General features: G+C 42.1%; 1 protein-coding gene across 1 annotated transcript in view; it reads left to right on the plus strand.

Annotated features, from left to right (window-relative positions):
* The window catches only part of TGFB2 (transforming growth factor, beta 2), a gene marked incomplete at its 3' end in the record, with an annotated part of 59,097 nt that extends 40,488 nt beyond the window's left edge, over positions 1 to 18,609 (plus strand). Inside the window, exons 2-6 of the mRNA XM_009871964.1 lie at positions 482 to 645; positions 15,042 to 15,174; positions 15,293 to 15,403; positions 17,707 to 17,881; positions 18,456 to 18,609. Coding sequence (XP_009870266.1) covers positions 482 to 645; positions 15,042 to 15,174; positions 15,293 to 15,403; positions 17,707 to 17,881; positions 18,456 to 18,609 — 737 coding nt within the window. The remainder of the gene's footprint in view (positions 1 to 481; positions 646 to 15,041; positions 15,175 to 15,292; positions 15,404 to 17,706; positions 17,882 to 18,455) is intronic.
* Positions 18,610 to 19,891: the final 1,282 nt, after the last annotated feature.

The following is a 19,891-nucleotide window of genomic DNA, read 5'->3' on the forward strand; positions in this document are numbered from 1 at the left end:
ATATGAAACAAAATCTGAAGCTGGCTAATTTATGCTTTGTATTCTGGAGGGAAATGGGCTTCAGAGAACATACAGATCAGATGAGTTGCTGTTAGTTGTCCTTTTAGCAGATCCCTATGATGTCTGTGCAAGTCTGAAGGCATTTGCCAGATACCAACTGCTGTGATTTTTTCCCATTTTAAAAGCATCCAGGATTTTCCACCAGTATGTTGAAAGAGGGGAGGTTTAAATGCGTGACCTGAAATAGAGTTGGAAATAGTTGTTAATCTCTGTTAATATGGTATTCCTGTAATCAAACACATGTGGTGTTGGTTTTAGGGTTTTTTATTTTATTGAATTGTTAATAATATTAAATTGGTCATTGGAAACTGAATCATTCTACAGATATTTCCTTTACGGAGGCTGCCTTGTATTTCACTGTTTGAAAGACCAATTTATTTTATCATGAAAAAAATAATAAAATCACATTGCCTTCTTGCAGATGCCATCCCACCAAGCTATTACAGCCTTTACTTCCGAATCGTCAGATTTGACGTCTCAGCGATGGAGAAGAATGCCTCCAACTTGGTGAAAGCCGAGTTCAGGGTCTTCCGCCTGCAGAACTCGAAGGCACGTGTCTCAGAGCAACGGATAGAGCTGTACCAGGTATGGTGACACCCATGTTTCTGCAGCAAACCCACCTTGTACCTGTCTAGCAGGTGGAACAAACCATGGGGGGAAGCTGTTGAGCTCCATCTTTCCAAAGTAACCTCTTATTTCCCATGCTTTTCTTAGAAAGGACTTTATTCAAAACCATATGAAGCTGAAATATGTAAACTTTTTCTGGCAGTTATGCCCCAGGACTCCAAAGTTCAAGTGTAGTAAGTGATAGAACAAGACATCACACAGGTCATCACCAGGACCTCTGTCTCAAACACCTGGCCTGTACATTAGTTTACACAGAAGTCAAATTCCTCTTTCTGACTTGTGTTCAGGAGAAGCCTATTAACTGTTCCTCACAGAAATGGCTTTGTTAATAATTGAGTTTCAAAGCTTGCAATTTCAGACCTGGCTTCTGTAGAGTAGCAGAGGAGTTCAGGCAAGGGAGTGGACCATTCCGAAATTGAGGAGGAAAGTGACCCCATGGCTCTCTTACTTCCAAGTGTTGATAAAACTGATGTGGTTTAATCTTTAAAGACTTTAAAGCCTTTAAAGTCACTTACACAGAGTCTGTGTGTTTGTGCAAATATTGTCTAGAGCATATTTAATCTATAGCATAGTTCACTTTGCTGAGAAACACAGCAACCAAAAGGGGCTCAGCTCCCGGTAGTTTTACAGATTAAAATTCATGGTTGTTCTGGCAACCTGGGACTTGTTCTGCTGAAAACCCTGCCAGGTAAGATCGTCCTCTAAATGAATATTGAGCCTGGTTTTTTGTTCTGTTCTTGCTGCTGTCATTAGCTCTGTATGAGCACTGCCCTGGAATTGCAGCACTGTAGAGTCCAGTTCAGATCCACTGGGTTCAAATTTGAGTTAGTTTTCTCCCTCCCTTACAATGTTCACTTTTTCCTGCCTGATCTTGTCAAGTGCAAGCCAGACTTGGAGCAGAGTGTTTAAAAAAAGGTTGGATGTGGCACTTCGGGAGGTGGTTTAGTGTTAGGGTGGCGTAGGACTGTAGGTTGGACTTCATGATCTTAAAGGTCCTTTCCAACCTTTATGATTCTGTGATTCAGAGAAGGGGTAATCTGGGTTCACATGCTTGCCAAAGTGACAGTATAAGCCAACTTTAGAGTCTGACAACAGAGAAAGGCACACTCAACTGTCCAGACATTGTTTAAACATAGGAGAAGGGTGATTCCCGACTGAATGTGGTTCAGGTCCACAGACGGTCACTGGGCGCTTGGCTTCACGGCTGCATCCTGGCTGCTTTGCTTCCCAAGGGCAGGCTGGCAGAAAAGTTGAGTAATTAATGTGGCATTTGTTAAAAGAGAAAGCTGGGAATCTTTAAGAAGAGTCACTGGTGTTGAGAGTTACACTACAGTCCCTGTGACACTGGCACACCAGCCTGCTGAAACGATTGTACGTTCTGTCTTGACCTCACTGTTCAGTCATCGTAAAAGGCGTTGATGGCATCTCCGGGCTTTCTGTTGTTCTGCTTTTGAGAGCTATTAGTCAGCCACCTGAAAAGAGTAAAGCTGCAGTTGCCTGAGCTCGCTTCATTGCTTTTCCATGTTTGAGGAACGTGGGACACAAAGGGTTCAGTGGAGGTAGAGAAGAAGGGGCCTTTACTTGGCTGGGATTTCACCCTGTGATGAGAAACAGCTGGAGCTTATTTGAGAGAGCCCGACTCCAGCAAGCCTGTGCCCATGGAAATGACTGACACCTGCATCCAGGGCAGGTACTTGGGTCCTTCAGATAAATATATAGCTAGTGAGTAAGGCAGTTTCTTTTTTAGACTGGGTGGGGCATCTGAGTAAAGTGTTAGATGAGTAATGAGTGTAGGCTGTTGTAGGATTAGGTCTTTTCTTCACCAAGTAACAGGCAAGCCAAAGGTAGTGAGCTCCGAATTTGTGTTTGTGCCAGGCATATTTTAGGCATGTTACTTTGCTCCTTTGCCTGTAGAGAGGCAAGCTGTCTCTGGAGCATTTCCTTTGTACAGCACCTATTAAAATAATAAAAGTTGCCTATTTGTTCCTCTCTCTGCTTTACTTCTTAAAAGCTCCTGTAGCCTTCTTCTGCTGGTTGTTTTTCCCCACTTGGGTCGTATTTATTTCTTGCAATCTTGTACGCAGCTCTCCCCAAAACCTTGTATGGAGGTATTATCTTAGTTCTGTGATGGGTTCCTTGCTGGCAACTCTTCTGCAGGAGCGCTGGAGTCCCTAAATACTGCTGCATCTAATCTCCAGCACTGCATGTGAGGTTAGCATACAGTGTTTAACAGGAAAAGCAAAAGCAGGGAGAAATTGGAGAGACTGATGATCCTTATGGGTCTCTTCTAACTTGAGATACCCTGTGATTCGATGTATCATAGGACAGTGCTGTAGAAAGCATGCTAAAACTTAATATGTGAATTTTAGAGATTAGAAAGAAGAATATCTAAGGAGTTGAAGGTGAGAAAGGATGGATAGGAGGCATTGGTACCATGGTGATGCTAAAGAAGCTTCAGGCTCTGTAATGATAGATTGATAGTGCAGATAGGGGTGTCTAGCAGTGGAGGAAGTGGGAGATAAAAGAGGAAAAGGAGGAAGGTGTTAATTTCAGTGGAAGTGGGAGAGGCAAATGCATTCTGCATGGGCTGAAGACTTAACTTGGGTGTCTTTGCTTCCAGCATGAAAAGCCACGCATGGAGAGCGAGCTTTACACAGGAGATTACTGGAGGAGTTGGCATGTGCAGCCACCACTCCTCCCTCCTCCGTGCATGAGCACTGCTTCCTGTCTTCTGAGATACGTGCTGGGCTTGCCAGGGCTGTTGTGCCCAGAAGGAATAATGTGGTTCTTCATCTTGCATAAGCAACATTTTAATTATTAGGGCGTCTTCTTTTTTTTTTTTTTTTCTTTTCTATCCTCCTACCAAGTTTTGGATTGCCTGGTGTTTTGCTTTATTGAGAAGAACTTGATGAGGGTTTTTGAGATTCCTTTCATACCTGCAGTTTCAGGGAATGGTTGTTCCTGCGACACCTCATCTTTCCCAGTCAAGCAGGAGGAGAGAGATAAAATGCTTCTGGACAGAGTCGGAGTTCTCTTCTTGCAGTTTACTTTGAAAATGGCTGTCCCTGAACACATACAGTTCTCCCAACTGCTCATGAAGAGTTTTCTGATTTAGTTGAGTGTTGATTTAGTAGTAGTACATGTACCACTGGTGCAAAAGGGGCAATATTACTCTGAAGGACAATTTTAGGAACAGCTAGAGACAGATGTGCGGGGTAGATGGAAAAAATAAGCAAGCAGAGTATAAATATTTTGTTTCTCCTCCTGATCCTTTCTTTGTGTGGTCCTCTGACCTTACAGATTTACCCCTTAAGACAAAAAAAGAAATGCAAGACTGCACCTTTTCGGCTGAGCTTTCCTCAGGCTATGCTTGGCTCCCTTTTCCAAACCACATCAGAAAAGGACTTTGTGTTTTCCTGCAGTGCCTTGTTTTCACTGACTCCGGGAAGGCAGTCTGGAGCTGCTTGGCATGGCAAGCCAGGGCCGTGGCCCCTTGCTCCCAGCCCCCCGGTGCAGCATCAGCAGGACCCTATTCTCAGCTCAGAGGCAGGGTTGCAGCAGAGAGCACAGAGCACCCCGTTGTAATTATGCTGAGAGTGAGTGGTTGTAGGTCTGTTTGCCACGTCTGCTGCTCCTTGGGTTTCTCCGGGCAATAAGTCCTGGAGATTAAGTCTCATGGAGGTGCTCTGGATGTGTCTGTGAAGCCAGCGGGCGAGTGGTAATCCCCGAGAACAGAAATAGTTTCTTTTAATGTCTGTTTTCACCCAGAGTACTTCTTTTGGTATTTAAGGATTAGTCAGCCACATCTGTGTGTTCCTGTGCAGATGGGAAGTGTGGTGCATATATTAAATGGTCTTGCGATGGAAAAGAATAAAACTCTTAGAAGAAAGAATTGTTTCTTTTATAAGGCTGATATAAAAGCTTCTGTCTCTTCTTGGCTCTGGTTAAGTGAAGCCATGGAGAATTAAATTCTTTCAAGGCACTATCTTTTCTGTTGTTTCTTTTTCCTGAAAGTGAGGTTTAATCTGCTGGGGGTGCAACTGATCATCAGCACTTTGGAGAATGGAAAGCCAGAGGGAAGGAAGGAAGGAAGAGGCATGACCTCAGATGCAGTGAGCGCTCTCCCGTGCTTCTCCTCCCGTCCTTCCACTGCGCTGCATTCGCTCGATGTGCTTCTCAACAGGCACCGAGATTTCAGAAAATATTAAGAGGATAAAATACTTTTGGGCGAGGGAGGAAGAATAATATTAAATAAACAAGTTTTAGCATCCTCCAGTGGCCCTTGCTATGTTTTTAAAGATTTATGCCAAATGCAGGCTTTATTGGAATTTGATCAGATAAAGCTCAGTTGTTATGGGAATGTCTTTGTTCATCAGTGTTCTTGCCGGCTTTGAAGACTTTGTCACATCTTTCTTTTATTAAGGTGCTTCTGTATTTATGAATAAAGTCCCTGCACCCTTCGAAAAAAAGCTTGTCTTTTATGAATAAACATTTCAAAAAATAAATAGGCACTGCCGCAAAGTTAGATGAGTGAAAACCCTCACAGGGTGAAAACTCATCATTCAGAGAGCATTGTGGTATTGTTTTTAAGGTATTTTTATTACGTACAGACGGTCAAACAATAACAAGTAATAATTACTTCCTATGGAAGTGGTGCCATGTTTTGTTAACACATCATAAAGCATCACAAAAAATGCAGCCGAAGCACTGTTTTTTATTGTTGTCATTATCCGAGGCTGCTGTGGGTGGGAGTACCTGAGAGGCTGCAGACGTGGGGGACATACCACAGGATATATCAGAGCACAGGATTGGAATGAACAAGGCCACATTAAAGCCTGGAGGACACAGTGGACTGCAGAAAGGAATTTAAGTGAGCAGGAGCAGACCTTTGGTCTTTCCGTGTCAAGGAGGGCCTGATCCATGCTGAGGGCTCCTGTGGAGCCTGCTTGAGGTCCAAGAAGAACTGTCTGCCCTCCGGACAGTGATAACCCCGTTTCTTTAAGGGCCCCTCTCCTTGCTTGGAGGTTTGAGGAGGAAGATGCTGTGGAACATATTACCCCATAATGAGTCAGATTTAAATTTAAACCACAGTCAGTTGTTCAGATGCTTTGAATTCAGACAGTGTTTTGTCTTGTTTTTCAGTTAGGGAATACGTGTAGAGCAAGCTACTATAGGTTTGGGCCAAATCTCTACAGTGCAAATCTGAGGCAATTTACACTGACTGCAGCAGAGCTACTCTAGACTGATCTCCATATAATCAGGAGCAGAGAGGCCTTGCTTTCTTTTCTTGCCAAAAAGTGCCGTCTCTAATGCCACAGAAGAAAATACGCAAAAGCAGGATTCATGGCTGTGAGCTGCTGCAGAACGGCGGTATTCCTGCCATCACCTGGGGCATTTGATTTCAACTGACTGCCTTAACTGTGACCCACGTCTAAAGTAATATTTGGATCTCACGATTTGTGTATTGCTGTCCTGAAACCAGTCTTGCAGTCTGGAAGGTTAAAAGGTTATGTTAAATGGCAAAGTTACAGTGCTCTTTGAAGTGCCAAATTCAGTAAAAATTATAGAGTTTACATCTTTCTACTCTACCGACCTCCTCCTTCTTCACCAGCCCCCTCAGCGACAGCTCAGGACCAGAGAACGTTAATTTGCAGTATGTATCAGTCAAATTACTGCTTTCTCCTTATTCCAGAACAATACTTTTTTTTTTCTTCAAAATACTGTATCCCTTAGGAAAAAAAAAATTGAGTACACTGGAGACCATGTGTAGACTACCTTTGGCAAATAATCTGTGAGCATGGATGAGGGGAAGTATTTACCACTGTGTCATATTCACTGTGATTTGAGAGCATGTCTCAAATGCAGACCCCTCTTGCTAGGAACAGAGCAGTTATTGAAGACAACTTGAAGAGGTGTATAATATCCCCATTAGCTACTGGCACGAGCCAGTGCGCGCTCTCAGCTCGACACTGCCGTGCTTAGAAATGTGGGGCGCTGGGCTGACGGATTTATTGCTGTTTGCGGCAAATGCACATCACAGGGAGCGTAGGAATGCAGGCCATGGGTCAGAAACCAGCTGTAAAGTTTGTGTTCCTGCTCTTTGGGCTGCAGTCTGGTGATGTAGCCAAGCCCATGGTACACTGAGACACGAGCAAGTTCTAACCAGGCACTGCAGCATGGTAATTATTGAGCTGAGGAACATCAGGTTAGTTTGCTGGCCTTGCACTAGGGAGCTTGTTGGAGGGCGAGGGTAATACTACTGTTTCAGGGAGGTGTAGGAAACAATGTGAAGCTTTGTTGGAGAGAAGTGTCAGCAAAGAAGAATAGATGATGGAAGAAAATGGAGGGAGACGGGAGTTGTTTGGTTAGAAGCCTGTAGGTGGTGGGAAGAGAAAACCACAAGGAGAATCACGCCTTATGGAGAGCAGTGCAGGCAAAAGGGAGGAAAGAGGAATGACTTGGAGAATATAGCATCTTAGAAGAACCAGTAAATCCAAATGGTCAGGTAGCAGAGAGACTTGCATGCCAAAGTATTGCAGTAAAATGCACGTGAACATAAGATATGACTGTCAGGGACAGGATTGAGGAAGACAAAGGGCTTGGGAGACCTTTGCGTAAAGAGGAGATGAACACGGTAGTACCCTGCAGGATCCAGGGGATTTGGCTAGAGGACAGGAGAACCCACTCTGGTTTTGTTGACTTTGGCTCCTTTTTGTTGTTATTTTAATAAAACATAGTGTGCCTCTGGCAAGTTAAAGCTAAATGCTAGATAAGTTTGCAGGATTTGTTTTGCTTCATTTTATAGAAAACCTTTCTTTGGAGCTATCTTAAAATCTCCTAAACAGCAGGAAATTGCACTAAATATTTCAGAATCTTCCAGGAGAAGGACCCCAGACCCTCCATTCCTGTTTATTGCTTATACAATGCAGAGTCTTCCTGCGTGCTTAAGCATAAATCAGACTAAATGGCCTCAGGACTGTATCCCCATCTTACACTGCCCATGTATCTTCAGTGGCAGGAGGAAGGCCCTACCGGTGAAACAAATGGAGAGGAAATCCCTTCTCAGGGTCCACACTCTTCCCAGAGTTCACCCCCTCACCACAGGGCAAAGCAATGAGTCAGTCACAGTGAGTCCATGACATACTTGACTTCTGCTCCCTTTGTGACTTGCTTTAGCCGCTTGTCCCTTTACTCCTCTCGCACTTCATCTTCTACCTTCAAGGAAGTAGCAGCCAACACTGTAGGAGAATCCTGCTGCAGCTGCAGCCCATCCAGATACAAAAGAGGTTGGCTTATGTGTGCAATATGTTCTTTTTATTTGCAAGTTTGCATGAAGAACGTGTCTGGCAAGTTCTGAGCAGATGGATCAGAGCGCTATGATTTTTTTTTTAGACTTTGGCAAGTACTCCATACCTTTGTATTTTGGCAGGAACTCTGCTTCTCATATCCTAGTCTCTAAAGATTCTGTCTTTGGTTTGGACTTGATGTGGAGACCTTTTCAAGAAGAAATGGAAAGACTTTCATTGATAAACGGGGGCTGTAAAGCCCTTTTAACTCCATGGCACTGAAGGCAGAGTCTGAACTACTCTTTTGCAGAAGTGGTTACAAGAAGAGCTTGAAAATTCTCACTGAGAATTTTTGAAAAAATAAATGATCTCTTGCTCTAGTGGTGATAGAGAGAAGCTAAGATTCTGATAGCCAGTAGATTCTCAGTTATCTGGCAAAAGGTACCATATGGAGGCTTTGCACTTCACAACTTGTTTCCATGTACAATGAGTAAGGAACTGGAGATGTTTGCCACAGAATCAAGGGTTTGCTTTTCCTTCTGTCCAAGATAGGATCAAAAACCTCAACTCAACCAGGGAGTGAGAAAGGACTGAGAATTAGCATGTTCATTTTTTAACTTTAAGCTTCAGAAAGGGCTGGATGAAGTCCCTGAGAGCTGTCTGAGGAGAGACCTTTGAAATCTGGAACCTGTCAGCAAGTGAATCTTTCAGCAGGGTGAATAGTACTTAAGAATTTGGAAACCATAAGTGGCTTCCTATGCAGACCCTGAGAATCTAGTTACTTTGCTGCAGAGGGTTAGGCTTGTTTCTTCTAGTTCAGAGGATGTTATCCTAAATGGCAGTTTTCAGCTACGGTGTTGCACATAGCTGAACTTACCTCCGCTCTGATGTTAACTGGCATTAGCACATCATTTACCACTGGATCTCATTGTTTGATCTTATTTACTTCGAGCTTACAAGTACATGTCGGGGTATTTCCATTATTTTAAAAGGCCCTTGAAGTTCCAATGGAAACCGTGGATAACGACTGATAAGTAAGAGAAAGATCAGTGAGCCTGCCAAGATGTTGTAATACACAAGAACGTTGCAAAAGTCTGAAATGACAGAGAAGGGAAGGAAGGAAGTTATCAAGGAGCCAACAGCATCTGGAGGGAGGAGATCAGACAGTCCAGAATGAATGGAGAGGAAAAGCAGATTAATAACAGGTTTTTACAAGATAATGCCGTATTTACTTCTATTCAGTGATTGCAGAACCCGTGTTGGCTGACAGCAGTGACCATCCCAAGTTCCAGGGAAATGCAGCAGACAACATAGATATTTTTAAGTGGCCATGTGATCTTATTACCATGTTTTGAAATTTCATCAACTTGTTTTAAGAAACTGTAAGTTGACAAAAATATTTCCTAACAGCTGGTGACTGTTATTCTCAAACCCAGCTATAAAATGCCCTTGTTGTTGCTAAAGCTTGGCCTTTGATGTGTGCCCAGGGTTTTCTTGGCTGCAGCAGATGTATGCCATTGATGCATCAGCCTGTGTATCATCAACGCATTCAGTTTTTTGTTTGTTTGTTTGCTTGCTGGGGAGCTGATGAATTTATTAGCCAAAACTATTCCACTGTAAATTATACTTAATTGTAATTTTCCTATTCTTCTGCATCTGATTGTGGTAACTATAGAAAACTAGAAGTAGTTATTGGCCAGACCATCAAATCTGAAATAAAATAAGCTGTTCTACAGCTCTAGTTATTTGAAAGAACTAGTGTGCCCTTCTGTCTTTTTTTTTTTCTTTTTATGTGTGTAATGAGTCATGAAGACAGGCTGTTCTGGCATCTGCTTTCAGTGTTATTGTCTAGAATACATACACTAATGTGTTCATTCAGTTACCCCTGCTTTAGGTGCTTATGTAAGTGAGAAGGGGAGTAAGCAAAGGAAAATTTGAGCAAAATAACTATGTTTCTATTAACAGAGTCTTGGGGTTTGGAGGTTTTTTGGTTTTGTTTTTGAATCAGTATAATTACACTGATGCTGAATGCTGCTGCTCTGCTTCTATCAGCCTCTGATATGCCCCATTTTTTTAAAGAGAGCATGTTTCTGCTAATTTTGTAAACATTCTGCTTTGTTTGTTGTCATGAGTTATATAGTGTTCTCACTGTACTTTACAGTTTATAAAATACAGACTAAGACAATCCTTCTCCCTATTTTTGTACTCAATGTGTTATAGTTACTTGAGAGTATAAACATGTGTGCATATAAATAAACAGTTTTATCCTCCTCTATTTTAACGAAGATTTCAGCCATTTGATAGTTAAATGTGAAAAAAATATGTCAGTTAATGCTCTCCAGTTGATCTGAAAAATAGGCATAGCAGGTGGCAGAAGTAATATAGAGATCAGTGTTTTCTGGAAACTCTCTTGTCATTCTTCTCAAACCAGGTTGTGACAAAACTGAAGCTTTTCACCACTGAATGCCCTGGTCATGGTGATTTGGGATATGCTTCCAAGATAGCATCATGGTCCGGCCTCCTTTAATAGACGAGAAGGAGCACGGACAAATCCCTGCCAGCAGAGCAGAGGGTCTCCCCCTGAAGACTGAGCAGACCGCCTTTGCAGAATCTATGAAGAGTAGATTTCAATGGGATTTATAAAATACCAGAAATCTAGCAGGCCTGTTGAGGGTGGCATGTGAGGGCTGTCATCACCAAGATCCCTGGCTGGGCTTCCTAAACATGTGTAGTTGTACAAGCAAGAGCAAGGCTTTGTTTGCCTCTGGCTGCGCCGTGAGCTCTTTCCTGTGTTTAAACTGCATTATTTGTATATTCACGTTTGTTTTGCCTTCGTCTGCTGATAGTAGCCACATGTATGTGATACCTAGAGATCCTTCATAGCTATGTGTAAGATATTTTTTCCCCAGGTGTTTTTAAGAATGATCAGAATAGGAAAAAAACAAATGATGAGAAAAAGGTTGGCAGTGCCTGTAGAAAGAGATAGCTAAAAGGCAGGGCTTAAGTGTACAAGCTACTTTGTCAAGAAGAGATTAATAAGCACTTTGGCAAACTGATTTCCTGTGAAAGGGAGGAATCCCCTATGAAAGGAGGGTAGACAAAACCAATTTGTTCTTAGAATTTAGAGCACTGCTGCTGATTGAAAATTATTCTACATACTGGGCCAGAAGTCTACTGGATAACCTTTTGGTAACACTTCTACCTCTTCAGCTCGTATATTCCCTGCATAATCCTATATTAGAAAAGACAGCATTGCATTACCAGTGTTGAAAGGGAGTCCAAATAAACAGATACACCTGCAATAATATCCTGGTGTTCAGAAGCTGGTCAGACTTTGCACAACCTGAATTTTGAGCTCGTTGAGGTTGAGCTTTCACTCACATGTGTGTGAAGGTGTGCGTGCTCACACCTGCAGGCGTGCGGTTGTGCGTCATCAGCTATTCGTGCGTGCAGGTGTTCTAATGCGTGGCTTGTAAGTGAGGGAGGTGAGGTTGTGTGTGTGTGGAAACTCTGTCTCCTACTCATGCAAGTGATTGAATCTGTCATCTCCACATGCAGGTGGTGATGCACAGTTCTCCTCCCACCCTGAAAGCCCTCGCCATCCACTTCATGACCCATAGACATAACCAAACTCTTTCTGCCTCTTTAAGAGGGAGTGTTTGGATGAGGTGCCAGAAGGAAAGGAAAAAGGATTAAACTCAGTATTCATTCTCTCCTGTGAGGGTGTTTTTTTCCCCTTCCTTCTGTTAATATTTGTAGTGCACTGAGAACTCTTTTGCATAAAGCCCTACATTTTCGGCCTTCATTTAGCTCCTGCAGGTACAAGTTGTGCAGCAACTTTTCTGATAACAGTGTTTGATGTGGTTGTGATGGGCTAAGCATAAAGGTAAGGTGGTGTTTATAGGCAAGGCAAGGCAATGTTTATAGGTAAAGGTAATCTCTCTCCTAAGACCAATCAGTAGAGTTGGAAGAAGTAGACGGGCTTTCAAGCACAAGAGCTGGAAGGCACAGAAAAGTCTTTTCATCTTTTTTTTTTTTGCAACTAAACTGGTTGATCTAGTAGGAAGAAAATATTGGACGTACTGAAAGAAGTTTTTCAATGAGAATACAGGCTTATGGGTGTATCAGAAGAAAAAGGTGTTTTGCTAGTGGGGAAGGTAGAACAAGAAATGTAATACAAAGTACAAAGAAGCAAACCAAGGGGGGAAAATGACAGAGAAAATTTAAAATGTTTATTTTGTGTGATAGTTTCTGGAAGACTCATTTGAAGAATGTATTGTAGCTGTAAAAATTTCTGATAGGTTTCTGCAAAGAGGCCCTTTTGTTCACCACTGTGTAGAATGCAATTGCTTCCATGTGGATGGAAAGATAGAATGCAGAGTAGGAAAAGAAGCAAAAAGAGTCCTTCATCTGGTTATTTTTAGGGGGAAATAGAATCAGAGGATCCAGCCTAGGATTTTATCATCCGCTAGCTTTCCACATTTGCAATGATACAACAGAAAAAGAAGGAAAAAATGGAAATGATGAGGCTAGATGATAATTTTTGCTTCCAAGCAATCACCTTGTTAAGATCATACATCACCCTAACACTATAAAAATACTTAGTCAGCCCTGGAGAAGGAGATTGAACCAGACATGGTAATTTCACTAAGTATGGCACTCATCACACTTGACAGTCCTTTGCTTAAGAGCTGCTAGTGCCTGTTTAACCTATGACATCAATTCTGGAAATTATGCCATATTTAGGTTGTGACTTTTTAGCTCATTCTTCATATTTTTCTTCCTGAACATGCAGCATAAACAACAAGGAGAGAAGCCTTACTTTCAGGTATCATAGATACCATAGTATGGATAATATTCTAGTTCTTCTAATCCACAGTGTCCATCCTGTCGTACAGTGTCCTACAGTTTTGAAACCTGCAAACACTTTTCTTGTCATTCAGTTTGCCAATGGGGATAGATGTTCTTTGTACCATTGGATACATGCAGTGACAATTTCTCGTCCTTTTTCAAATGCCTTTCATGCCAGGTACACACTGTCAGCCCTCAACTTTATCTTTCAGTAGTAATGGAATTGGGATAGAGACATTTTATTTTGGATACCAAGGCACAGCTGTCTTCAGCTAAGACCGATTATAGTTAACATCGGGAGGTTGCTTTTGGCACATTACTTACTTTTGGATCCTTACATCACTGCCAGAACTGAGGTATGCAGTTTCTGGAATCTTTGGAAAGATATGACTGTGCAGAAAGGAAGAGAAATGAGCCAAGTTCTGGTGTCCCATTTGCCTCACACCCCCCCTTTCCCCACCCCAACACATCTTTGCAGAATGACAGCTGCATTACATCCTCAGAAACACTTGAGTTGACCTGATAAAGACCAAAGGGAAGGCGAGGTTATATTTGTACTTCTCTGGGACTTTCCCAGCATTGATCACTGATTCTCTCATCCCTCTGGCACTTCTGAGCAGCGGTAGTCCCCTTGCTGCTGCCAGACACTCTGTAAACAGTTGTTCAAACACTCTGTTTGAAGGTTATCTCATAAAAAAGCGTCTCAATGTTCAGTGTTTGAGTGCCCCCAGCTTCTACTGAAGAACACAGCATCGCCTACTAGGGGCACTTAGTAATCCTCTGGACTCAAACCAACATGTCTTTTTGCTAAATGTGTTGACTGGAAAGAAGGCAAAGAGCTTGTCATGCTGCTGTTCTTCTCATAAGACAAATGTTAATGTGGGAGCTGCACTGTTGACATTTAAGAGGTCACTCCCTTGAAATAAATAGGGAGACTCTTCATGTTGGGCAGAATCTGCCCTTTTCAAGCCTCCTTTTCTGTTTAACTATGGAAAGCCTAATTTTATCACGATGACATAGTTTCACACCTCTTTTGAAATATTTTTCTTTACATGTACTGTGCAGTTTCACCATTGTTTTATTCCGTCAGCGTGTGCTAGATGTCAGGTCGGCCTGGGCTGAGAAAACAGGAGGAAACAATGAGACATTGTCAGTTACTCATTTGGAGATGGACTTGGATGGTTAAAGAGAGGAAGAACCCAAAACAATATATGAAGTTGCACAGCTGGCATGCCAAAAGTTACGAAGTGATGTTATCGTGTGGTATCTTAATTGGAGTTGACAGTGTTGCATGGCATTCCAGCTTCCTGCAATGCAAAACTATCAACATAGTAATAACCAGGAAACCAGAAACCTGTTAGCAGCCAAAAGTCCGGTTGTTTTCATCCTAAAGTGAGGGTAAATAATAGGAGGCTGTGCTTGTATATGGGAAGACACTGGTTGAATTGTTCAGACAGGGGGAAGACTGGGGGCACTTGAAATTCTTGGCCTGCAGTGCTGTGTCTTGAAAGTGAGGGGCTGGGTTTCTTTTGTACAGGTATTTTTTTTATGGCATGCTCAATAGCAAGCTCTGGTGAAACTTTCGACACAATAACTACAGCTGGCATCAAAGCTTACATTGAAGCAACATCACCTGTTGCACAAATGCATGTGTGGGCATGATTCACACCAGGCTGTCTCTGCATGCCCCCAGGTTACCTGTATGGACAATAACTTTTTATACTGTATGATTAGTACCTGAAGTCAGGGAAGTCTAGAAACATAAATAAGGCAACACCATACAGATTAGTTATGGGTGAGCAATCTAGTATCTTCAGTGTACAGACTTTATTGTAAGGACTTTACTTCAACATCTGACATTATGCTCTAACCAGTATAAGTATTACTGAAGAAGGTAAAATGATCTCTTGACCATTTGTGTTACAGGACAAGTTTTTGGGGCAGTCTTTCTGTCTGATTTCTCTTAGGAAGGAGTATGTGTTGGCATGTTTTGGGGGGAGCATCGGCTGATTGCATTAGGATGTTTTTATATCACCTTCCTCTCCCTGCACACGCCCTAAGAAAATTCTTTCCAAAAGTGTGCCTGAACATACATCTGCTGTATAGAGGTTTGAGCTGTAGTAGTTCCTTCTGCTATTATATAATGTTGGTGGTCCACTTTAGTAAAAAACAGGTAAATGTTAACTTGTAGGTAGTAATATTTGTTGTTTCTTGCAGGTTCTAAAGTCTAAGGAATTATCATCACCAGGACAACGCTACATTGACAGCAAAGTAGTTAAAACAAGAGCTGAAGGAGAATGGTTGTCTTTTGATGTCACTGAGGCTGTACATGAGTGGCTGCATCACAGAGGTGACAACAAGTGCTCTTTGCCTTCACTCCTGCCCCAACTGCTTCTCCGTTAACTCAGCAGTATTTCAGGGTCATTCCTTGTGTAAAAACCACCTCCACTTACTTTTATGTTTTGCAGACAGGAACCTTGGATTTAAGATAAGCTTACATTGTCCATGCTGCACCTTCGTGCCTTCCAATAATTATATCATCCCAAATAAAAGCGAGGAGCTTGAAGCAAGATTTGCAGGTAACAAAAGAAAAAAAAACTCTAAAAAATGTTGTACTACTTGCTAATTGAGAAAGGAAACAAAGCCGTTATTGCCTCTCTTAATTGCCATTCAGCTGATTGAAAACTTGTTCATGTAAAAATCTTGATTCTCTGCTGGTACAAAATGGTATTGAAGGCACAAGGGTAAAATGTATCAGCTGAACTATGCTAAAAACGGATGGTATTAATAAGCCATCTCATTCTGTGCGTGCAGCTTGGATGTTCTTAAGCATCTGCATTACGGTTTGCAGCATGCACAGCAGACATACGTAAGATTCTGGATGTAGGGAAGACCATGACATGGTGGACCAACGACTGTTGGAGAGCCATGAGAAAACTTGCTGAATATTTTCAAAATAAACCCTCTGACTGCTGTCCATCCTAGCACTGTAACAGTTCAGGCTTAGTAGAGAAGGCTACTGCTAGAAAGTGGATTTAGGATGGTATTTGACATGCGTGTGAGCTACTTGCAAGTGTGGTGCATTAATACTTGCTGTGGCAAATTCCTAAAATGTAAGTAAGGCAAGAGCTGGGCGCTTTGCCTACAGAAGTGCCTTCCTTTGTCCTCACTGAGCATAGAGGGTTCCAGTCTTTGCTGGTACCTGCACAGGTACTTCTAGCTCTTCAGGCACACTGAATATCACCACCTACTCTGTATTTCCTTGTTTTTTTTTCTCCTGTGGTCATATCAGTAATATTTTAAATTACTCTGAGCAGTGGCATCAGTCACTTTGGGGAGAGCTGAAGAATAGGTGCCTGACTTGTATCACTGTCCTGCAGTGTTTTGCTGCCAGGGCACTGTAGATTGAAGAAACAGCAGTGGTGTGCCCATGTATGTGCTCCTACTTCCAGCAGTGGAAGTCTGATTCGCAGGTGAAGTCAACAACACTATACTACTTAACATTGTTTATCTCTATATGTCTACATTGTCACCTAAAATTTATTGTAACATATTTGTATATTAGTTACACAAAGTATTTTTTATGCTGACAGTTAGCTTGGTAAAAACTTAAAGACTGGATTGAGTGGGTATTATAACAATGTAGTTAGGGTTATGGATATATGTGCTTCTTATGGACAGCAGACAGGGTGATATAGAGTAAATTTGTCAAGGTAGCATAAACTCCCTTGTGTTTTTAAGCCATAAATATTTCAGTTTCAAAAAGAGAAGCATTATTTAATTGACTATGCTGTAGTTATCCACTAGTACATATAAAACTGTGGAGAATCAAGCTAAATTCTGTTTATATAGTCCTCGTTTATTAAAGTGTGTCATGATTTGGTTCGTTTTCCAAGGATTTAGCTATATTCCTTGTCAAGTAGTAAGTTTTTCTAACCATTTTTTCACTGCCTTGGAATTTTTTTCTCTAAGTAATTACATGTACTGTACTTACAATCAAAGCCATTGTGTGTATTTAAAAAATTGTTAGCATGATATTTATTTACTGTTACTGCAAATGTTACAAAGAGAAAAGTGTACCTTCTTTTCTTTAGATTGTATTATCTGGTTCAGGAAGTTAGTTTTTGAAGGGTATGAGAAACATGCATAACATGCTTGGACTCCTGGGAAGGACTAATACCTCAAGTTTTTTACCTGTGTTATTGCCACAATAAGAAGCTAGTAATGCAGTTAGTGATTCAAGAAAAAAACACAAAATGTGAAGTCATTACCATGTCAAGAAATAGTATTTTGATCAGTGTCCTTGCCATGCCCATACAAAAGAAGGGGCTACAATATCTGGCTTCCTGGGAAAAACTAGCAGATTTAAATGAACTGGCAATGGGAGACAGAGAATTTACATGCATTAGAAAGAGGTAAATGTGTTAGAGAAAACTTAATGGGATGGAAGCAAGCAATGCGAAATGCAGGTGAAGTATCCAGAGCTGCTTTGATGGTGTTACAAGGTTTTGGAAGGTACATAGCTGTTAAAAGATAAAAATACTACCCTGAGTGAAGTGACTGCTTGAGGCATTTGAAACTAAGCAATGCAGGTGCAGTGACTGAAGTAATCTTTTGTGTTACTCATTTGAACAGTTCTGGTAAATGTAGTGAGATGACATTAAATGGCTGTGACTGTGAGAGGGCTGATACAGTAGATAATGTGAGAACTGTGAATATCTTAGGGATCTTGGGCTGAAATCTGCCAGTGCTTCCCCAGTAAACATGCTCAGTTGACACTGTCATTGCCCAGTTTCTGAGAGAATTTTTTTTAAGAGATGGTTTATTTAATTTGTGAAGAAAAAGCAACACAATGTTTATCACCAAAATGTATTTTTTGAAGGTATTGATGACTACACATATTCCAGTGGTGATGTGAAAGCTTTAAAGTCCAATAGGAAAAAATACAGTGGGAAGACCCCACATCTTCTGCTAATGTTATTACCCTCCTACAGACTTGAGTCGCAACAGCCCAGTCGACGGAAGAAGCGTGCTCTAGATGCTGCCTATTGTTTTAGGTAACTACGCGTCCATATTCGGTGTACTTACATAGTAGTACCGGCCTGTAAGGTGTAATGCACTTCCTTATCACGTTTCTTTATGATTGGCATTTGCACAGAGCGTGGATCCTCATTTGCAGACCCACAGGGTCTGTGGGCAGCAGGTGTCTGCCCAGACGTCTGCAATGCTGCAGAGGCAGTGGCAGATGAGAGAGGTTGTGGCCTTAGGAAGCAGAAGCTGAGTTCCGTCTGGGATGATTCCCAGACCCATCAGCCCCATAATTACGGCCAAATTATCACCTTCACTGTGCTCACCTACTCAAAGAGGCCACTTGGTAGGACCTGGAGAAAAATACTTACTAGTCCTCCAGGTAAACTATTAGTTTTGTCTGTATAAGCAAGTCCTGCCATGTCTAAGCATCTGATTTCAGTTACAGTATGAGGTACTATTGACGTGGTTTGATTGTGAGGTTTTGGGGCTCAGACTTGCCCTGCCTACAAAGCATCATTCAAGGAGCAAGCAACTGGATTATTTTTACTCCCTTTGTTGACTTTGTTACGACCAATTTGTTTTCCTTATTTTCTTTCCCAGGAATGTGCAGGATAATTGCTGTCTGCGTCCACTTTATATTGACTTCAAGAGGGATCTTGGCTGGAAATGGATTCATGAACCTAAAGGATATCATGCTAATTTCTGTGCAGGAGCCTGCCCATATTTATGGAGCTCAGATACTCAGCACAGCAGAGTAAGTAATGATTTTGCTAATTTTCAGCTTCTATTTCATAACTGCAGGGTGAAATATGTTTCTAGGATGGACATCAGCACCAATGCCCAAACCTTGTATTTGTTATCTCCATAACTAAGGATGATGAAATGTGGCCCTACTGAGGACTCGCACGTGGCCTCAAGCTCATGTTGAAGCAGTAGGAATGTGGTTTTTTAGTGTGTTCATTGGAATGGCATATGGATGGATGGAATGTTTTTTGTGAATGTGAACTTGGTGTAGTTTCGGGAGGCTGCCTGGGAAGGCACCTTTCATTACAGAGCATGACTGCAAGTTGACACAAATAGTTAAGTCAGCAAAGGCACTGTGGGAGGCACTATCAGAGTAACAAAAAGGTCAAATCACACCAACTGATTATCACCTACTTTAATGACTTGCTGGTTTTCATTTTTCATTGTGCCTGATGTGCTGCCATGCTGAATTTCATGAAGTACTGATGGATGCGCTTCTTTTACTTCAGAAGATGTATTCGTTCTTGCACTTTGAGAATTTGGATTTGAAGGAGGAACCTTATGGCTGGGATGTCAAAGAACTGAACCAAGCAATTGCTGGGGGAAACCCCATGGGACAGGGAACTGGGAGGTAAAGGGGCCCAAGAGAGTTGGTCAGTATTCAAGGACCACTTCTTCCACGCTCAGGATCAGCGCATCCCAACAGGGAGGAAGTCAAGAAAGAGATCCAGGAGACCTGCATGGTTAACCAGGGAACTGCTGGGCAGACTCAGGTGGAGGGGGAGGGTATATAAATTGTGGAAGGAAGGGCTGGCCACCTGAGTTGAGTATAGGACTGTTGTCAGAGGATGTAGGGAGTCAATTAGAAAAGCTAAGGCCTCCTTGGAATTAAAACTTGCGAGGGAGGTCAAGGACAACAGAAAGGGCTGCTTCAAATACATTGCCGAGAAAACTAACACTAGAGGCAATGTAGGCCCTCTGGTGAATGAAGTGGGTGTCCTAGAGACAGAGGACAGAAAGAAGGCAGAGATACTGAATGCCTTCTTTGCCTCTGTCTAAACTGTTGGAGACTGCCCTCAGGTGCCTCAATCCCCTGAGGCTCCAGAGGAAGGCAAGATAAAGGAGTTTGCTCTGGTTGAGGAGGACTGGGTTAGGGATCAGTTTGAACACTTGAACATCCATAAATCCATGGGCCCTGATGGCATGCACCTGTGGGTGCTAAGGGAGCTGGCGGGAGTCATTACTAGGCCACTCTCTATCATCTTTAGTAGGTTGTGGGGAACAGGAGGGGG

Source organism: Apaloderma vittatum, unplaced genomic scaffold, assembly GCF_000703405.1.
Source record: "Apaloderma vittatum isolate BGI_N311 unplaced genomic scaffold, ASM70340v1 scaffold34490, whole genome shotgun sequence".
NCBI classification, from domain to species: Eukaryota; Metazoa; Chordata; class Aves; order Trogoniformes; family Trogonidae; genus Apaloderma; species Apaloderma vittatum.